The sequence below is a fragment of the Lissotriton vulgaris genome, chromosome 3_1, assembly GCF_964263255.1.
Source record: "Lissotriton vulgaris chromosome 3_1, aLisVul1.2, whole genome shotgun sequence".
NCBI lineage: Eukaryota > Metazoa > Chordata > Amphibia > Caudata > Salamandridae > Lissotriton > Lissotriton vulgaris.
In genome coordinates this window covers 491,757,748-491,779,489 of record NC_141689.1, presented here as the reverse complement: position 1 = coordinate 491,779,489, position 21,742 = coordinate 491,757,748, and the positions used below count along the sequence as shown (strand labels likewise).

General features: G+C 43.8%; 1 protein-coding gene across 3 annotated transcripts in view; it reads right to left on the bottom strand.

Moving 5' to 3' along the window:
* Positions 1 to 21,742, bottom strand: part of MTX3 (metaxin 3) — a 212,767-nt gene that overhangs the window by 148,410 nt on the left and 42,615 nt on the right. For all 3 annotated transcript variants that reach the window (XM_086960729.1, XM_086960730.1, XM_086960731.1), the window contains exon 3: positions 1,031 to 1,107. In XM_086960729.1, coding sequence (XP_086816855.1) covers positions 1,031 to 1,107 — 77 coding nt within the window. The remainder of the gene's footprint in view (positions 1 to 1,030; positions 1,108 to 21,742) is intronic.

Genomic DNA, 21,742 nt, shown 5'->3' with positions numbered 1-21,742 from the left:
TTTGTTACGCCACTGTTACCGTCTCAAAATACTTGTTGTTGATATTATGGTAGCAAGATACTAAAAACTCAATATTCTGGCATACAATCGTCCCACCTCACATTTTGAGATGTGATGACTGTTTGAGGTAGCTGCTACTGAATCCGAGCACTTCTGCATGATGCCCTACAGAGTTATTTTAGTTCAACAGACTGGTGGTTGGGGTGGTAAGAGGAGTTTTGCTCAATAGCTTTCTCAAGATGTTAGGTGCACTCATTCTTGAGCATGCCTTCCACTGACTAATTCCTTGCTAATGAGAACTTCAACCTCAGTTGCTTGGCCATCATACGTCTAGTAAAAAGCACAGTGCCTTCATAGTCTTTACACTCTCTGTTGCCGATCAAAAATGTATTGTTCCGTGATACACTGTCTGGTGTTGACAGCAGTACATGCAACAGTGATGTTTACACCAATAATATCTGCACTTCACAGGTTGTGTGATAGTTTATACTGATTTTCCACCTCTCCCATACAATTTCCTACCATGGAACCGATGGATGTGTAGATATCAGCATTGTCAATTACAGTATTTATAAGTGCGGCAATTCATTTCTGGTGATTATAACATAAATCTCCTAATGAGGCCTCAAAGTGTTAAAGCCTGGTGCTGAGCAAATCCACAGCATGATTTTTCACTACATGTTAGCACAATATATGCTTATTATTTAGTTTTTGCCTCTTTGTACTCGTTACATTTTATTTTGAGCATTGTTGTGCATGCATGTTGTAACTACACACATACTCGTTAACTAATAGCTGTAATTTGCTGGTGTTCCCAAACATATTTGTAGGGTTGGCATTTCTGGAGATTTTATCCTATATAAATCACCTGCATTTTGCCGAAATATCATTCTGGATTTTGTTGTCCCTGTTGTATAGGTTTAGACTGATACTGTAAATCCCAGTGAAGGGTTATTATTGGTGTTCGTACTGTCTACACATCTAGTAATGCACACGCACCAATAAATACCACACATGCACACAGACCAACCTTTTTTCTTAAGAAGTTCAGGATTTGCACTGGTTGTGCAATAGTGGTGTCCTCCAAAATTAGGACTGGCACAACACCTACAAAAAGCAAAAAACAAAATAAAGAAATAAATGACAATGGCATTTTGAACTTTATCAAGTGTGCACTTAGCTGATATAACGCACAATAGTAGTGGATAAACTGCAACGGTGTATTATTTCTGAGGTCAACCAGGGAATTTTACTCTGTTGAGCAATGCTGAAAGAAAATAACGATGGCAAATGTCTCAGCCATTGACAATCCCTTGAAGAAACATTCAAGTCTACTGTCAACTATGCCATTCCAAACATCAACCGGCCTAAAGCAAATCAGACTTGGTCTTACTCCAATAGCAACAGTGCAGCCTGCTCTACCAGGATATACCCCCTCTCAATGGGGCTCCAAGAAACCCCAGTGCAGTTTCGGCCTTGTCGAGCCAAGTCACTGAGCCCCGTGGCACAGGGACGAAGAGACTCACAATTTGGCATATTCGTCTAAAGTAGGGCATTATAATAAAATACAGAAGTCAGATATGGTATGATTGTAAAGGTCTCAGCCATTGGCAATTGGTTGGCACTGCATTCCTGTCCACCATTTTATTCCCAATATGCTACTCCCGACAGGAAGTAGTCAATGCAAATCCAGCTTAATACTGCCCCAATAAGAACAGTCCATCCGGAACGGACAGGCCACAACCCCTCTGAATGAGACCACTAGCAAACCCAGACCAGTTTTGACCCCTTTTGACCATCATCACTGAACGCACCTCAAGTCCTGTGGCACAGCGAGCAAGAAACTCATATCTTGGCATATCCATTGTACTTACGGTGTTAAAATGAAACACAAAAACAAGTGATGAGATGCCTGCAAAAGTCACACCCGCCGACAGTAGCTCAGAGCCACATTCTTGTCCATCGTAATTTGCTCACTATGCAATTTTAAGCAGGGGCCTTCCTCATCTTGTGCAAATAAGACTTAGTCGTGTTTTAGTAGGAACAGTCCAGGCTAAATTTCCAGGCCAGGTCTCAAATAAGGTGGAAACACAATGAACCAGTCTCTGTTTACAGCCACCATGAGAACATGAAGAAGTAACAATTGCCTAGACCCTAAACATTTGCAGATTTTTTATGAGGTGGAGAATAACACTTCGGGGCAAAAGCTAGGTTTCAGAAAATATGCTTTGATCTCTCAATAACCTACAGCGCGACAATTATGAAAAATGCAAGCAAGAAACAAGCTGTTGCTGCACAACCTTTGTTAGCTACTGCACCGAGGGCCCAACAAATAAGCGTGGTGGCCATGTTATTTGTAATGCCCTGCACACTAACATGCCCCAACGGAAAAATAAAAAGTGGACATTTTTGCACATATTGGCCAAGAGTTGCCAAATCTACACCAGAGTTATCGATCAAGAGCAACATTTAGACAGTGAGAAATTTTAAATGAACCTCCGCCAGAGGTTCATATGGCATAGGCTGTAGTACACAGAGGACAAAAGGAAATTCCTAGGAAAGAACATGGGAATGAACAACTGACTCTTAATGCTGGAACCTCTAAAGAAGTCGATCAGCCAGATCAACCATTTGTGAAATATTAAAGACTGCTTCTCGAACGAGTCCTAATGTTGCATAGCTCTGAAAGGAAAATACCTCTAAACTCAGCAAAATACATTACTGACAAGCCTAGCAGACCCCTAGAACAACAGCTCTTGGGAAAGTGGCAACTGGGCTGTAATAGACCTGTTGGGTGGAAAAAACAGCCTGACTGTGATAGAAGGGTCTACTAATACTTTGGGGGAGTTCTGGGAAAAAACGGCAATATGGGCCTAATCAAAGGTAGTCCCTGAACCACCCGGATCTCCTATGCCTTTTCTCCTCTAAACCTTCTTTGAACCTTAATAATTACCACAATGGGAGGCTCAGAGAAGGTCCCATAACTGATGTAGTGAAAGTGTAGCTACCATTCAAGCCAAGGGAGATGGGGAAACTGAGCAGGAACCGTGGACACAAGATCTTCTCTTAAGTAAACACAGGTGGCTAAACCTAAATGAAATTGTACAGAATAAACCGATTGCCAGGCAAAGAGAGACTGACATAAGTGTACCAGTCAACAGGCCTGGTACTCTTCACATACTTTTCAGACAGCTTTCTTTTTAATTATAAAGGAAGATGCACAAAAGAGACAATGCGCGATTAGCTAAGTATGGAAAGATAGGATCCATTCTATTTTGCAATATGTTAACTGAAAGGGCAGGAACCTTTGTGAATACCCTTAGAACAGAAACCAACCCACAAAGGCGACCTAAGATTGGAGGGATAATCATGCTTTAGGAAGCGAGGGAGAAGCCACAATCTGTTTACTAGAAGAGCAGCCCTTACTTTTGTTTGCTCCATTAGAACCACAAAAAGAAAACCTGGCAGGGACCGCACAATTCTTGCTAGGAAGAGACTTTACTTGTCATATACCTGCCCTGCTCTCATTAGATATATTGAGAGCTCCATAATATGACCCAGTGTTGGGACCTGTAACTTCCAACTTGATGTGCATGTTTTCTGAGTTGTCCACTGTCCACAACCGCATCCATATGCAACGCTGAGCTGCTATCACTGACCCTGATAATGTTGCACACAGTCTGCTGAAATCCTTTCTAGTATGAATCAAGTCTGCTGTTCTATAATTTCAAAGCAGCTGCTGCAGTTTTCCTCCTCCTGCATGGATTTTGGCACTGATACTGCACTGAGCTGCAACTTCATGGCTCAAAAATACCTTTTATTCCCAAAATCAGAGAGAGATGCTTTGCCTGAAGTAAAGCTACCCTGCGAAGCAACGATGGCCATCACTAGGCACACTTTAATTACTCCATAGAATTCATCATCAATCTGCTCAGGGTGTAACCCGTAGCAACATAATGGGGAAAACTGATTATATTCAATATCACCCCATTCTATGCTTAAGACCTTGCGCATAGTCTTATAGAATACCCGTAGGGTGACAGTTGCGCGTTACAAATAATAAATACAATACAATACAATACAATTCGAAGAAATGTTTGTCTTATGAAACCACTGTAGGACCTGCAAAGCGCAAGTTGTCCCTTAAGTGCAGTAGAACATCAAAAAATATCAGCAACCTGCACATGTCTCCATCTTTGTTGTTCTACTCCCCAACCCAGAGTCCAGACAGAGCTTGATCCCCGAAGACCACTGTGGCGGTTTCTCAAATATCACAACTTCATGGCCATTCAGCTAGTGAAACGTGACAGCAGGAAATTGACTAAAGGAGGCTTGAACAGCTTGCTCCCACTAGACTGATGCACTGATGATTTAGTGGACGTAGCCCCCAGAGGATAGTGCCCGACTTGTAAATGTTGGGAAACAGTCATTATAACGCAGCCGTTTCCACACTATACTTAACCACGCATGCTTTACAAAGCATGCGTGGTTACCACGTATAGCCTTTACCACGCATTCCTTTACTACGAAATACATAGTAAAGGAAGAAATAAAAAAGGGGGTGGGAGGGGGGGGGGGGTCTCTCCCCCCTAAAAAAACAATAACGAGTGGGTTTAATAAAAAGAAAAAATAGTCTTACCTAAAAAAAGCTCTTCTGTGCTTCTTGTCCGTCTTTCAATGAGCCTCAATAACTACGTAATAACGTATGTGCGTCTACGTACTGAATTTACAAAAAAATAGAAAAAGGACCACTAATAACAGAGTATGAAGAAGAAGTCCGTTGATAGAAAAATAAGGGAAACAGGGAGTAATTTTATTTATTATATTAATTTTTAATATTAGGCATATTAAAAAATATATTTATAGTTATAAAATAAAAAAAGAAGTACATCAGGTGGTAAAGGTGTTGTAGGATTGTGGGCTGGTGACAGAGGGAACATGTAAGGTATTGGGGCAGGGATCGTAGAAAGAATTTACCATGAAAATGCCATTATCATGCATAGTTATACAACGAAAATCGTTGTAAAACTATGCTTGGTAAAGGTATTTTCGTGGTGAAGCATTGTCGTGGTAATAACATTCGCGTTGTAACGCATACATGGAAAAGGCATGCGTTGCAACGGAATGCGTTGTAACGACATACAACCGTAAATGTTGCCTGGGTGCATTTAGCCGATTCAATTTATGCCATTCTGCGACCACAAGCAGGCAAATGCTTTCTTGCCCATTGCTTTGCACCTCAAACAAAGATAGCTATTTCGTTTATGGCTACTGTCTGAACCCGAGGCAAATTAACTTGATAACAAGGGTAGAGGATGACTCATTGATCCTACCCATAAATATGATTAAGATTCAATAGGCAAAATGTCAACAGAATTCACAGGCAAGGTGAAACGACAAGGGCCATCTTCACATGAAAGAAGGAAAAAGAATGCCAGGGAAATAGGATTTTTTGGGTGGAGAAAAACAAAAATAAGTCTATTTATGCAAATGCAAACCACCTGGTTAGGCTACAATCCTCACCCCTGGCTAAGAAACTTTGATCGGGAGTACTTGTTGTTGCTCTGATTGTGTGTACATTTGTGAAGGAAGAGAAGGCACCTTGATTATTTCTTTGTAATCAGTTTCCCTGCACATTGAGTACCATTAGTGTAAAGCCTTTTCTTAGGCTCAAACTGCAGTCCGACGTTACTGTGCATTAACCTTTGGAGTAGTTTTCATTTACCATTGGAGTGTTGTGCTCACAACACTGTTGCATTCAAACTCGGAGACCAAGTGCTCCCTGGGAGCAGTCACTGCTTAACCAGGAGGCGGTATAAGGTTAGAAAGTCAGAAAAAGTGTAAAGCCTTAGCAGATAGTCAATAAATCGAATGGCCAGATAGTTCTTAACTTTAGAAAAAAGGGTGTACTATTTTTGCTGAACACTGAGCCCGGTGGCCAAAGTTACCCTACAGAGGGACCATTACTGGAGAAAGAAATGAATAGCCAACTTAGAAATTTTATTTCGGCTAACAACTCCTTGGACCATCGCAATTTGAGTTTAGGGCTTTTCACAGTACAGAGCTGGCTTTAATAAACTCAACGGAGGAAATCAGAGAGGCCGTGGATAGGGGAGGAAATGCCATCTTAATCCTCCTGGACCTATCCGGCCTTTGACACAGTCCACCATAAGGTCCTGTTGAACCGTCTTTCTGACATTGGGGTGAAGGATTTAGCATGGAAACTGCTTCATTCTTTTCTGTCTGACAGGTCTCAGACAGTAGACGTAGATGGCAATACCTCTAAAATCTTCTCGCGTCCCTGTGGGGTGCCACAGGGCTCGGCTCTGAGCCCCACGCTTTTTAATATCTATGTGGCCCCCTGGCCAGGGTCATCCGGTCATTTGGTTTCCAGCTCACCTACTACGCTAATGACACACAAATTGTGCTTTCGCTGATGGAGGGAGTGGAAAGGGAAGCGTGGATAGGTTCTAGAACTGTATGAGCTCCATTTCCACCTGGATGTCATCTAACTGTTTAAAGCTCAACTCAGCTAAAACGGTGGTGTTAGGATTTGACAATAATCCTCGGGTCTGGACATTGGACTGGTGGCCGTAAGATCTGGGATCTTGCCCAATACCCTCTAAGAAAGCCAAAAATTTGGGAGTCATGGTGGATAACAAACTCACCATGGGGGACCAAGTGAATCAGGTGACTTCAGCCTGCTTCGTGATCCAAAGAACAATTTAAAAAATAAAGTTCTTCCGGTCAGCCAGCAACCTAAGGACGGTTGTCACTGCCCTTATTATGTCCTGCCTGGACTATTGCAACAGTCTCCATCTTAACGTACAGAAACAACATAAGTACAAATAGCAATTGGTCCCGAATGCAGCAGCGAGAATGCTGTCGGGAGCCTCCAAGTTTGTCTCGGTCAAAGGAGAGCGGAAGAAATTACATTAGCTCCCAGTTCCACTCAGATCACGCTTCAAGGCACTTTGTTTTGTCTTTAAGGTGGTAAACGGGATTGGCCCATAGTTTTTCAAAAATAGACTTACATGCTACGTCCCAAGCAGAACTCTGCGCTCTTCTGGTTCCAAATTAGTCCAAACCTCCACTTTTAAGAAAACCAATTGGGGAGGCAGAAGTTTTTTCCATTGTGCCTCTAAGGCGTGGAATGAACTCCCGTTCCAGCTAAGAAACGCATCAGATCTCATCCCTTTTCGTAAGGGTTTAAAAACATGGGTTTTCTCTCACTAAAACAGCTAGTTGCTTCCCAGGTCACCAGTACTCGGTGCCAGGACACCTCAGGATAGCAGTGCGCTTTATAAATATAAATAACATAACGTAGGTGTGGTCAGAAGTGTTCTCAATACCGTCAGAGGAGGAAAGTTGCCAGGCAGAAAAACAACATTAACATATTTATAACAAAACTATTTGACTCTCAGAATAAAAGGCTGAGACTATGATCAACAGTCTCCTGTGAAATATAAGGTATGTAGGGTATGCAAGCAGTGTACCTGCACAATCCTATAGAACCAAAAGAACCCACCACCCAAAGGAATAAGCATCCACCCTGTAAAATAAAGTTCTTATGTGTTCCCAGGACTCTTCCTAGTGGTGTGTGGGAGCTCAGGGTTTCCTGGTGTGTAGTCATTGGCTCACAGCTCAGATCCGGTAAAAGGCATCCCGTAGCTTATTGTATCCCTGTAGCTTGTACCTGCAGTCGGTCGGACTTACAACCCTGGGAGTCCACTTCTTCTTACGGGAGGGAGCAGGTTCAATCCTCTTCTGATCTTCTGCAGGTCCAGGTAGGGTTATAAGGTTACCACCTTTTTAAGCTACAGGGATATAACATATTAAGAGGCCTTTTCCTGGAAGTAACCATCTAACCAACCGGACTTGGACTGGACGCTGCCATTGGACTCTGCTTGACACCCTGTGAGTCTTTATGTGCCTCCCCTGAGGTCCTGAGGGATTTAGAAGTGTACTCTTGTGGTGGATTGGGACTTAAAAGACTACGTCAGAAGATACCATCTTTGACCAAGACAAACCTGCTTGGTGTATGTGACCAACACTCCATCGCAATCAGCCTCAAATTGGGCCTAGGTCACCATTGACTATCATTGGCATTTTGTGCTTTTTGGTGGCATTTCTACTTAAAACTTTATATATTAATATCTCCAATTCCCTATATTGGAGTTTTGTCATTTTGTTTATTAAATGTTAATCCTATTTTTCTAATTTAGTTTGGGATCTTTCTTTATTGTTTTGCATTTAGATTGTATTACGGTTTTGGTACTGCATAAATACTTTACATATTTCCTTAGGTTAATCCTGTTTGCGCTGTGCCATAGCTAGCAGTGGGTTGTGCTCAGATTAATTTAGTGACTTTGAGGGTTCACTGTGACAAGGGTTAGGATTATTCCTTAAAGTTGGTAGTCACCCACCCTTAATATTAATCCAGTTTCTTACAATACTCTATGGGGTAGCATTATTTGTATTAATGTTTGCTAGTATTTCTCTTATCAAAATGTTGGTTTGAATCAAGGGTGGGCAGCCCGGCTCAAGGATGGTCCACATTCTTCGGTGCAATCACTGAAGGGTTCCTTCTGGGCCCACTGGCAGGGATTCCTGGTGTGAATAGTATTTCAAAGAGCAGCACTAGATGGCAGATGCTGGGTGGACCTTTAGATGCCCCATAAATATTGGCAAACAGGGCTTGTACTCAGTATGAAAGGAGGAAATCCGATTGGCCTGCACTGGAGCATGGATGAAGGATAATGACACAAAGAGTGGCGTCCTTCCAATGCATTCACCGCAGAGTGTCTGAAACTGGGCTACATGCCTCACTGAAATGGTGAGGCATGATGCTGGGACTTTGGGAAAAAAGCCTGAGTAGAGAAGACTGGGCATGTACGGCTGCTGCTCCTGACCTCAGAAAGGCTGACTGGGAAACATGTTTAGTCTGCTTCAATAAAATGGCTGCATGCTGGCTCTCTGCAGGGCCAGGCGCCCTGCGCTAGGGCTGCTCATCATCTTAAGCACCGGAACAAATTCTGCAGAGGGTGTTTAAAGTTCATGAAGTATCAGAGAGGTGTGGTTTTATGATTTTATTAGAGGATTCAGCCATTTTATTATAAGAATGTTGGTGGCTGATTGCTCAATCACCTAAAAGTATCTTACCCTATTTTGAAGTCATGTCGGTTTTGAAAACAGTCAGTGTCATCCCATGCAATGAAACAAACAACATTTTTTTTGTTAGAACTTCATCCACTCTATTAGTGCCATGCTTCATCACTGGGTCTCATCCTGGTCCCTAAAATCCAGGTTAGGCTGATCATTTTCCATGAAGCACTTTTGATATAAATTGCAACTGTGGTCTTCTTAGATTAAAAATACATAAAACAACCAAGTTATCTCTTTTATTAGTGGCTTACATCCTCTCTGGGTCTCGTGGTTATTTGTTGCTGATTGCTGCTACAATGTTCTAGAGTAAAGATCAGAGGATAGGGACAGTGTTAGACATGGGCCCCATAATAGGTGAATCCACAAACAAATTGGTTTATGGTTCTCCAGGGGTCAGATGACTACATGAGTAGGGAAAGGGCACAACTGAAAAAATAACAGACTGGGCAGCAGGATATTAATCAAAGAAATGACAAGATTTGGGTTACCATTTGGATCAATAGGTTAAGAGGCAGGAAGTCAATGGGAGCATTGTAAAATTGTAGCTGTCCCAAAGGCAACTTGAAGTTAGGACCACTGTCCTGGAAGACCATAAGAGATTGGTTGACAACTCCTTAATTAATTTACAGCTCACACAATATTAGACAGATGGGGGACCTGGCTTCTGGCTCTGAGGGTTCCTAACTGTGAGTTGGTTTAGTAAATTTAAAAAAGCAATCCACAACACTTGATCCCAAACAAATATGATAAAGTGAAATTACAGGAGAATTAGAATTTGGGTTTAGTAGTGTAGCTATTTTTCCCCATTGCTGTCAAAATGGAAAAAAAGGAGTTTGGGACAAGTGATTGTATAATTTGGAATAAACACCGCGAGTATCACAAATTTCACAATATTAGATATTTGTAACCCAGTTTGGCTGCACGCAAAGACCTGAGACCAGCACCATTATGGCCATTCAAGTAATTGATACTGTATAAAGGATCTGCACATACCCTAGAAAGGCCTCTCCAACCCCCATATGCTTCACAACAACATGCAGTACTGCAGTGGAGCCTTTCAAATGCAATTTTGCGTGTTCAAGATACAAATACCCATGTTTTTGCTCGTAGCATTATTGGACTAAAGAGTTTTATTTCGGTTAAAAATAAGAATCATTAAAAACGTCTTATATGCTTAAAGTTGCAAAATGTACAGTTAATTGAAAATAATAACTTCAAGCAATAATTTTGTTTAATTCAATGTCTAAGTAGGTTTTCACATTACATTACAAAGTCTTCCTTCTGGTAGTGCACTAACAGTGGAATCAGACCTTACTGTTGACAGGTTGATTGGTGGGTACCTGAGGTAGCTACACAACCTACTTTCCTCCACCATTCCAGTGCATTTGAGCAAAATGTGCCTGGTGCACTTTGTAACTCCTGAGGAAAGCTTGCACCAACAATGAACTGGAGTAGCACCTTGCCATTAGCCTGGTCCCACGATCAAATCAGGTCCCACTTAAAAATGGGACCTGATTTGATTGAAATAACATGTACAGCCCGCTTAGACCAGGTACCCTGGGTACAGTGCAGTACTGTGTTAAGTTATAGATTGGTTTTCTTGCAGGGAGCTAGAGTATAAAGCTCTCTCATTTAAGTAAGCCATTCTAGCACAGTACGGCCACTGGAAGATTACTTTCTTCAGTAGATAAAAAGATTATTCAACAGACCATGGTAGTAGAGAACCCTAGGATCTTTGCCAGATCTTTCAGCTTCTAAAGTCTGTCGATCTGATGTTAAATAGTTACATGCATTTTTCCCTAGACCACTCTAGCCTTGGCAGACATCAGAGAGAGTTCCCATCGAATGGCTTGAATGGGATTGGACTTTCTCATTCAAACGGTTGGTTTTAAAATGGTAACTTACATCGAATTAATTGCAATGATAATCAATTTAAAGCCCAAATTGTAGTTCGTAAAGTCTCAAGCTAACACTGACAAGACAGAAGAGCGATCTTTGGCAAAAAATACCTCACCACGGGACTTTAACTGTTGGCTGGTCAAACTCGGGCCCACAGCCAGTACTGACACTAGGAACCTTAATATAGTCATCGACAGCAAACTCCACATGCCTGCACAAGTCAATGCAGTCACTGCATCCTGCTTCCACAGCTTGAAGATGCTGAGGAAGATCTTCAAAGGAATCCCAACCAACACTAAAATAAACTGTCACTCACGCCCTAGTCACCAGCAAGTTGGATTATGGGAACACACTCTATGCCAGGATCACCAAGCAACTCACTAGCAGAATACAAATCTTCCAGAACTCAGTAACCAGACTCATCCTCAACCTCCATCACAGAACTCGCATCATATCTCAGGAAATAACACTGGTGCCCAATACACAAATGCACTCAATTTAAATTCCACACATACATTCAAGGCACTACACAACTCAGGACCCACCTACCTGAACAGTTGCATCTCCTTTCACCAACCACCCAAACACTCCGCAAGAGTCCTACTCGCACACGTACAAGGCATATACAGGACCAGAACAGGAGGATAGGTGTTCTCTTATATTGGTCCTTAAGCGCGGGACAACCTCCCACTCCACAACAGAGACTTCTCTTCTGTTCTTGAATTCCACAAGAAGCTTCAGACCTGGCTTTTAAAGTACATAGGCAGGGCTAGGCACACACACCTGCTCTGGGCCAGGATAGCCTTGTGGTGGAAGTGGATTAACATATACACATAATATATCACATAACGCAGAAGGTATAGGATACCATTCACTTAATACGCAAGAAAAACAGGTGTCAGCAATAGGTTACTGTCAGGTGCACTGAATTTCAATAACCTCCCTTTAGTGATTTTAGGTTATCAGGAGGGTTTTCCAAAATTGCTAGTCTATGAGAGCTAGCCCAATATATCCATTTAACGGTCTCAAGAGGTGAGAGCTCATAATGCCCAGATAGGTTTTTCAAGCTTCATCTGCCAGTCATTGCCTTTTTCTTTTTACAGTTTAGTTTCAACCTACTCTATGCACAGTACGCATTCACTTAACTTGGTTTTGCATCCCCACAGGTGTATGGCTAAGAATCAACATATCATCAGCAGAGAAGAACGCTGGTTTGTCTGCCAATTTTCAGCTGGTTTCTAATCCAGGCTGTAAATTCATTGTTTAGATCAGTAATGCCAACATTGAATAAGAATATGACAAGTAGACCCCTTGCTTCAAGTCTCTGATCATGCAGATTTTATGCATGCACACCACTGTCCACATACCAGGAAAACTAGGCATATGCCTTTCGGCATCTTAGAAAGCATTTCCAACATGTGCAATTTATTAAACAAGAGCGGCATGTCGAAAAGGTCGCAGGCACTCTCATGGTCAATGAATGCGCAGTAAAGAGGAGGAATGTCTTTTCAAATGGCCTTGGGTTATCAGGCTGGTCAGCAACAGAGACTTTGATAGAGTTATTTGAGACTTCAAAAATCCTGTCCGCGGGGATGTTCACTGAAACAATTATCCAAGTGGTTATCGATCCATTCGCCCGATCTTCCTCTCTGGGTTGATTTGGAGAGCTCCTTCCTTTCCCAGTTTTCTTTTCAAGAATATTTATCTTTTACGAGGAAACCGCAGATTTTACATACACCTTTTCATAAATATTCATGTACTAGCTTAAATAAACTTCTTCATGTTGAACCACATGATTTAAATACATTTCTCAACTCCTACATTTGGCATAACAAACTCATTTGAATCAAAGGAAAACCAATTTATTGCAAAACTTGGAGAGATAGAGGTATCTTGTGGGTACATCATTTATTTGAGAACAACTCTTTTCTCACTTTTTCAAAAGCGCGTTTTCTCACTTTTTCAAAAGCGCGTTCCCTTTTTCGCTTACCATTATCATTTTAAAATAAATTTCTAGCACTATGTTCCGCCATACTAGATTCCTACACACACTTTCATTCTTGCCCCTATACCATTGGACCATCGCTGGCTTAATATCATTTCAAGATCACCCAAAGCATCTACCCTCTACTCCTGCTTACTATCCCCACTCTTACAAAGACCCACAACTAAAGTTGAACTTTCCTGGGAAACCGATTTAGGTATACAATGGCCCATATCTATTTGGGATAAAATCTGGACGAAAATTAGGAAATCTTCCAGAGCAGCCCGTACTACACAAACTCTTTTTTTATTTACAATAGATTGCTACTAACACTGGCCTCCTTACACAAAATGCATTCTGACACTCCTCACACTTGTTGGTCTTGTTCGCTCCCACAAGCAGATCTTCATCATTTACTTTTTTCAAGCCCACCAGTTCTGCAGTTTGGGAAAGCAGTCTGGTCCCAAATTAATACCATCTTTAAAACCAACACTTCCTTGACATTTCCTAATATCATCCTGGGTAGTCTTGCTAACTGGTGGACTATACCAAAATCACAAACACAAATCATTGATCTGCTAATTGCCTCTGCTTTTCAACATATAACAAAATATTGGAAAGATTCTTCCAAACTTTCATACTTGGCTTGGTGGTACTCTATTTGCCAAAACCACAGACTCGACACAACCTTTGTTTTTCCCATGTCCTTGAAGCAAAAACGACCACTTTTATGGACCCCTGTTACGATGTTTTTAGATACCTGTGCCAAGAGTTCCTTTGCTCCAACACCTTCTACTCAGGAGGTTACTCAGCCACCTTGATGGGTTCAATAGTAACCCTATTATTTTCTAATTGAATATTGTTTTATTTAAATGCTTGCTCATTTTCAAATAATGCTCCAATTGTTATTTTCCTTATTCCCTTCTTTTTTACTCCCTTTTCACTTGAGCCATAGATCTTTTAATCTTATGTATTTGTCTAGATGCCATTATTAATTTATTAAGTAATAATCCTTTTTGATGATATTTCACTTGTTACCTGATGCTACGTTTTATTGTATTCCAAATAAACTTTCTGTTAAAACTTAAAAAAATCCTGTCTGGGGGAAAAGGAGGATGAAATTACACTTCATCCAAGCTTGTACTGCAGATAGTTTAATTTTAGCACACATTTTGCTGACCGGGCAGTAAAGGGTCAAAAGGCAATAGTTAAGCAGGATATTTTCATTCCCATTTGAAATAAATGGGCACAAAGACTGGACCATGAGGGAGGAATATATTCAATTCGCCAGATTACTTATACCCATAAAGAATATACTCCACGTCATCACTGTGGGATGAGTGTTTTCTAAGTATGTTACAATGCTTCTTTCTGAAAAACACCATAATACTATATCGTCAAACGAGGTGAAGGAGGACACAAGGTTGTCGTTCTAGTTTGTTGTGAAATTTGAAGGGACAGTCATGAAGTCGCTCCCAAAGCTCTTGTACTGCCAGAAGAATTGGATTTAAATAGATTCATGGTAAAGGTGGGTATTCAATTTAATAACTGTGAACAGTTCATGTGGGTTGTTGCACACTGGTACAGTAATAGACACATTGTCATACATCTTTACCATACAAGGCAGCAGCAACATTTCAAGGAAGGTTCTGTACCTCAAGATTTATTTTTCCCCTCAATCGTTTTGACATAGGCTTTCTGAAATAGTTGTAAATGATTTCCCAAGTCACTAGAGGTGTTTCAGAATCACTTAGGATATGTACAACCTCTCGTTTTAAATGGATGGTCTGACATAAAAAGTTCCATCATTTGATGCACATTTGTGGACTTATTGCACATTTATGGACTTACCTTTTACCTTTCGGTTTGTAGTGCAAGAGATAACTATGAAGATTAGCAGTTTATTCTTGATGGCTGCTGCTTTGGAATGTTTTCTTGAAGTAGTATGATAATTTCCATTCAATGTTAGTCGATCTATTAGCGGTCTGATAGAGCTTTATAGCATGCTGTGGAGGGCTATACCAGCCGTCAGAGCCCTGTTCTAGCTTTAAAGGTCCGAGCTGAAGGCGATGGCCTTTAACTAGAGAGAGGGTCTATAATGGCCAGTATAGCCCAGTTATGGTGGGCTATAAAGCTATTAGAACATTCCGCCCCATCTGCCAGAATGTGCTTATTAGTAAAAAACAAAGGCCTGACCGCGCCCAAGTGGACTGAAATCCCCGGGTTCTGAAGCCTTTGTTCACAACTAATGCTGTGAATGTTCTACAGCTAACAGCCGTGCACAGCGTCAAGGATGTTAGATTTTGAACATTCACAGAAAGAGCTGTGAAAAGGGGATGAAGTCAGACTCTGGCTTTCCCCGGCTTGGCTGAACTGCTTTTTGCAGTTCAGCCAAGCCAGGGATGCCCAGGAGCTGAGAGCATTTACCCCTCCCACCATCTGAAGCCCTAGTACCACTGAGCTACAGGAAGAGGGAAGGGTGGAGGCTGCGTGTGTCCTTATGCATGGCCTCTGCCTTTCTTTTCCTTTGTCGCATTAAGATATTTTTGAGAGGCAGGGGAAAGAGAAAGACAGGAGCTGTGTATTAGGACATTGAAATGTTGAGAGCAGCGGCCTTATACCAGTTCATAAAGGCCGTTTTCGCCCCATAGTCTTCAACAGGGGTCTCAACATTCCAATGTTCTAATAACAGTTGAATTAGAATACCCTTCGGGTTGAGCATATACAGCCTTGTTCAGATTCCGAAAGGCTGACTGCAAGTAAGCTTTGTGGCATTGCCCCATGAGAGTAGTGAATGAGCTCTGCTGTCTGATCCAAACGGTCGGTAGGACTTTTCCACTTGTCTGCAGGCACTATTATGTAAGATATCTTCCCTTTTGCTTTAATATCAGTTTTGGTTTAGTACTGAAGACTGCAATACAGGGCCAAAGCTCCGACATTACAGGAATTAACTAAAACCTCACTGTTATCAATACTATTTCCCACTCAACTCCTGATTTCCGGTAGCTCTTTTACTGCTATCATGAATTTATTTTGGGTCATGTTTATAATGAAAAACAGAGGGTATGATAAAGTTATGAGTTCTTCTTTTTGAACCTACATTGGTTTTATTTTTGTTTGACAATGGTTTACTCTGTGCATCAATTGGTCAATTCTAGGGACCATCTGGGATGTTAATGCAATTCATACCTTCAATTAATTTATAAAGAAAAGGACTCGGTAGCATAGTGAAAGGGTTCAACACCAAGGAAGAAATTTTGATTCAATCAGACCTTACTCACAGGTATAAGGGATATGTTGTCAAATATGTGTTCAAGCTGACCTGGCATTATTTTAAACTGTTATGGTGAGAGAACTAGCAAGGTATTGGACGGACACATTCCCAAGGGAAGCAATAGTAGGTATGTCATTTATTGTAAGTAGCCTGTATTAAAGTCAGGCACTCTGTTTTTTCACTATTAACCTCTAATCTTGATACTTAAGAGGTATTCTTGTACTTCCAGACTGCCCCAAAATGTCAATAATATAGACGGTCAGCATATCAAATGGGGGGGGGGGGGGGGGGGGGGGGGGGGGGATGGCCTGACGTGCCATCATGGCGGACACTAACTAAGAGCGCTACGGACCATCAGGCCTAATTATCCAACAAATCTCAGACGAATCCGGCCCCCTGAATGCAGACCTGACTGAGCCTGGGGCCAGTGGGGGCTCACCTGCATAGGACGCCAGTAGCGTGGGGCCTGTGGAGTACATCTAACGGGTGCGCATCCCTCAGGCGTGTTCACGCCGGACCAAGCTCCACGTCTGTCTGGCATTCCGGTGGCCCGTACCACCCACGGCTACGGCAAAGAAGAGTCGGCATCCCGGCGGCCTCGCCGTGTACCATGAGGTGGCCGGAAAGCTTGTGACGCCAGAGCAGTGCGGGCTGGAGGGCCGGCACGTGAGATCTCATTAGGGGGTCTGCATTGCGGTCAGTCCCTGGGTGACAGAAGCGGCTGAGCTAGGCCCGGTGCAGCTTGCGGTCCAGGACTAGCTGTCTCCGTGAGGCCCAGCCGGCGACGCCCAGACACAGATTTGACAGTCAAACGTACGGAAGGGCCTGGAAGTGAAAGCATGAGGAACCAACAGGACCCCCCACCACTCAGTTACACTGCACTGTGGTTCTGCCTGGCTTAGGTGGGGTCCCCTGAATCCCTGGCCCCTCGAACGAAACAAAGCACCCTGGGTCAATACACCACCACAAACGAGGTGGCCGCGGGAAGTTCGGACGGGGTTGGGTCTACCCCGGACAATTCTATTACAGGACCGGAGGCTTCGTATTATGCTTCTCTTTCATTTTAATGCTACACACAGCAGCCAATGAAATCTTTGTATATCAAAATAAAACTACATTTCCCATGATGCAACCACTACATCACTTCCTGTAACAGTCCATAATAAACAGGCAATACCGGATATCCTCCTCTTTCTTTGTTGCTCACGCAGCCAGTTAAGTGTTTTTCCTATTACTTAGCGTTATATGCTAATTTGGATTGAGACTGTATATTTATGCTTGTGCTGCTTCGGCGTTTGTTTTGCGCAAATCGAGCTACTCTGTTTTATGACTGCAGGTGCAATTATTGCTCCCGTTTGTGCTGTGACACCCCGCTGCATCGGGGGTTTGCGTGACTTCTGTGTGGCCCTAGCTGGTGTGGTCTCTTCGGACAGAGCCTCTTCCTGCATCGGGAGACGCGTGCTGTCGGATACTCACTCGGCAAGGCTCTGATCACCCGCGCGGTGTGTCTTTTGATTTCAGACGCGCGCTGGTTTTCCGTGCGGCAGACTTCAGTTTATCCGCCAGCGGGTCCTTTGTTGCAGCGTTGCTGCAAGTTTCGGGGTGTCACCAGCTACCGGGCCACCGTCAGTGGGCTTAATTAATATATAATTAGCGCGGAGGCCTCCCCTGATCGGCCGATAGCGCTGGGGCTTTACTTTTGGTATAGTTTCACTTTCCCCATTAGGTTTCGATGTGCGTAGCCCAATTGGGCTCCTTTTTGGTAGGATTGGGCTACGCACATCTCTACTGCCCGATTTTTGCTCATTTTTTCCCATTCTGGTCAGGTTTTTGCCCAGGAGCAGTTCCTCTACGCCTGACTGGCTGAAAAAAATCGATTGGGCCTGGAGGGAGCACACCTCCTTGTAATTTTTCTACTGTTTTTGCCCCTGTTACGCTCTCTGGGCTGCAAGAACTTTCCACAGCTTTGCTGAGGAGCTAGGTACTGGTGACTAGTGTACTGTGGGTTGGCTCCCCCGTTACTACCCTCCTTCTACGTGGATGTTACCCCATGAATAGGTCTATTTACAAGTTTGGCACCACTATGGAAGACTGGGTTACCTATGAAGAGGGTGATGATGTTTATCAAGAGGAAGTGCCTAACCTTTCCATTGAGGATAATATTGTTGAGGCCCTGGACACTTCTGTCCAGGATTCCGTCAACAAGGCCCTGGAGAAGACAGTTCCTGGAACTGTACACCTTGTGCTGGCAACTGTATTAAAACCTATAACTAACCAGTTGGAAAGATTTGCCAAGCGCCATAGTTTATCGAACCTTCCCCCCCTAAGAAAGACGGGGATTTTTCTGGTTCTCACCCTGAATCTAGGCCTCACTCCTATTCCTTATCCTCTTTGGCTAAGGACGCCCACAAGACCAAGGATACGGACACGGACACCGATACTGACACTACGTTAACAGGTACCCCTGACGAGTCTCCCCCCAGGAAGAAGACTAAGAAGTCTAAGAATGTTGAGCCTACTCCTCCGGTGTCTACCCCCTTTACCTTCAACCCGGCTGACATTGTCCACCCGAGGTCATCCGATTGACTCCCTGCGCCTGAGGTTGCCGCTTATTTACATGATAACTTACTTAAAAGTTTCGACAAAGAGGTGAGAAACAGGCCGGTCGGAGTGCCCTAGACCGGATATCGCCGATAAGGTCGCAGAAACCCCTGACATTGACTCTAGCACGCTGACTTTCTTGAAACAGTTCGCCAAGGACCCAAAAAAGGGCATTGATTGGGCCTGGAGGTCAAACTCCTGGACGTCGCGGGACTCCTCGCAAAGATTTTAGAGATGGCCTTGGAGGCACCAGAGTCAGGTGGCACCATGGATTCGCATGTTCTGGCCGGCTGGACCCAGAGGGCGATTTGCCTCTTGGGAAATGCTAATTGCGCGATTTCCACGGAGAGACGTAAATCTCTCCATATGAGAATGGATTCTAACCTTATCAAGCTCGCAGCAGCAGAACCGGCCCCCTTGCGGACGGTAATCTATTTGGTGATCGGTTTGTGAAGGATGTGGCTAAGTACGTGGGTACCTTCACAACCCTCGATAAGGCCCAGTCAGGGATAAAACAAGTCTTCCAGCTGGTGTTTTTAAGAGGGCCGGACGAGGCCAGGGGCGCTCATTTGGCCGCCAGAATTTCCAAGGCCCCCAAAGAGGTGATTTTGGCAGAGGTGACTGGGATTCCACCTGTGGGGGAACTTCTTACCCCACCAGGCAGCGTTTCAACAAACAACGCTTCAACAAAGGCACCTACCGTGGGGGTTTCCAAGCATCAGAATCTTCAGGTGAGAACTACGGATACTTCCTCGCTTCGTCTGGATCTCAAGGACGCCTATCTATCTGTCCCAATTTTTCGTCCTCATCGGAGGTTTCTGCAGTTTCAGTGGAAAGACAGGTGGTACGAATATTTGGTCCTTCCTTTCGGTCTTTCCTCAGCTCCATGGTGTTTCACCAAGGTGTTGAAACCAGTGGTAGCCTACCTCAGAGAGCAGGGGATATGCATGATAGTGTATCTGGACGATATACTGATCATGGCGGAGACGCAAGATATGGCAGTATAACATCTGCGCATGACCATTGTTAAGCTGCAGAATCTCTGGTTTGTGGTCAACAAACCCAAATCCGTGCTGTGTCAGTCACAACAGGTGGAATTTCTGGGTTTTGTCATAGACTCACAGACAACTCAGTTGAGCCTTCCCCGGTCCAAATTGCGCAACGTTCAGAAGGAGCTTTGCTCTCTGTTGTCCAAGCAGATGGTTTCATTGAGAACCATCGCCAAGATAGTGGGCCTTCTGGCGTCATCTATTCAGGCAATCTTCCCGGGGCCCCTCCATTACCGAGCCCTTCAGAGATTAAAGATCCAACATCTACAGAAGGGTCTCTCATACACGGACCTGGTGCCTCTGTCTTCGGAGGTTCGCCAAGAGCTACAGTGGTGGCTCGGTCACGTAGAAGCATGGAATGGTCAGGCCATCTTCGGCCCCCTTCCAGAGATTGTCATAAAATCTGACGCCAGCCGCTGGGGCTGGGGGGCGCGCTGTGGAGATATCTCCACAGGAGGATGGTGGTCCCTTCAAGAGTTAGATCTCCATATCAACTGTCTAGAGCTGCTCGCCGGCTCTTTCGCAATCAAGACTATCTCCCAAGAAGGTCTTGTGTTGCATCCTTCTAAGGATGGACAACATTTCAGCAGTCCGCTATATTAACAAACTGGGAGGTACAAGATCCTCCATGTTGGTAGAAATAGTGAAGGACTTCTGGCACTATTGCCTAAGTCACCAGATATCAGTCATAGCGGAATATATTCCGGGACAAACGAACGTGGTGGCGGATTGGCACTCACGCCACCTCAGGGACTACAGCAACTGGCAGCTCCAGCCACAGGTAGTTCAGTGGTTACAGGCGATCTGGGGTTCTTGCCAGATCGACCTCTTGGCATCCCGATTGAATCACCAGATGCCTCTGTTTTTCAGCTGGAGAACAGATCCGTTAGCGCTAAACGGATGCTTTCACTCAGAACTGGGCTCAGTCTCTGAATTATGCCTTTCCCCCGTTCCTATTGATTCCACGGGTGTACTCACAGATAATGCGCCAAGGTGCAGAAGTAATTTTAGTGACTCCCCTCTGGAAGTCGCAAACGTGGTTTCCCAGCCTCCTGGAGGTGAGTTGCGACTTGCCCAGGAAGATTCTGGACTTCCCGACGATACTCCAGGGCCCTCATGGAGAGACACATCCAATGGTAGTGTCGGGGCGTCTGTCCCTGATGGCTTGGAGACTTTCTGGCAATGTTGGCAAATGCCAGGATTTTCGGAACAGGCTTCAGCCTTTATCGGCCAGGCGTGGGCTCCCTCCACCAGAAAGAGGTATTCTTCAGCCTGGAAAGGCTGGGTTCGTCGGTGCGTGGAACAAAGCGTGGATCCCGTGGGGGCAGGATTACCCTGCATTGTGAACTTCCTTTCTCTGAAGGCCTCGGAGGGTTTAGCATTCCGGTCGGTTAATAATATCCATTCCGAAATTTCGGCGGGCCATTCTCAGATCGACGGTAAACCTGTAGGTATGCACCTGCTTGTCTGTAAGCTTTTGAAGGGCATTAGGGTAGCTAATCCACCTAAACCCAAATATACTTCTTTATGGGATGTTTCTCTCGTTCTTTCCCTGTTCAATGTTTGACCCCCTAATGACACATTATCAAGGAAACAACTCTTAGATAAATTGACTATGCTGTTATGTCTCGCGGCATGTAGGCGGTCTTCGGATGTCAAGGCCTTGGACATTACAGGTAGAGTATTTACTCCGGAAGGGGTCTCCTTTAACATTACTGCCAGAACCAAACGATGTCTAGAACTGTTGATTATCATGCGTTTCCCAGCAAT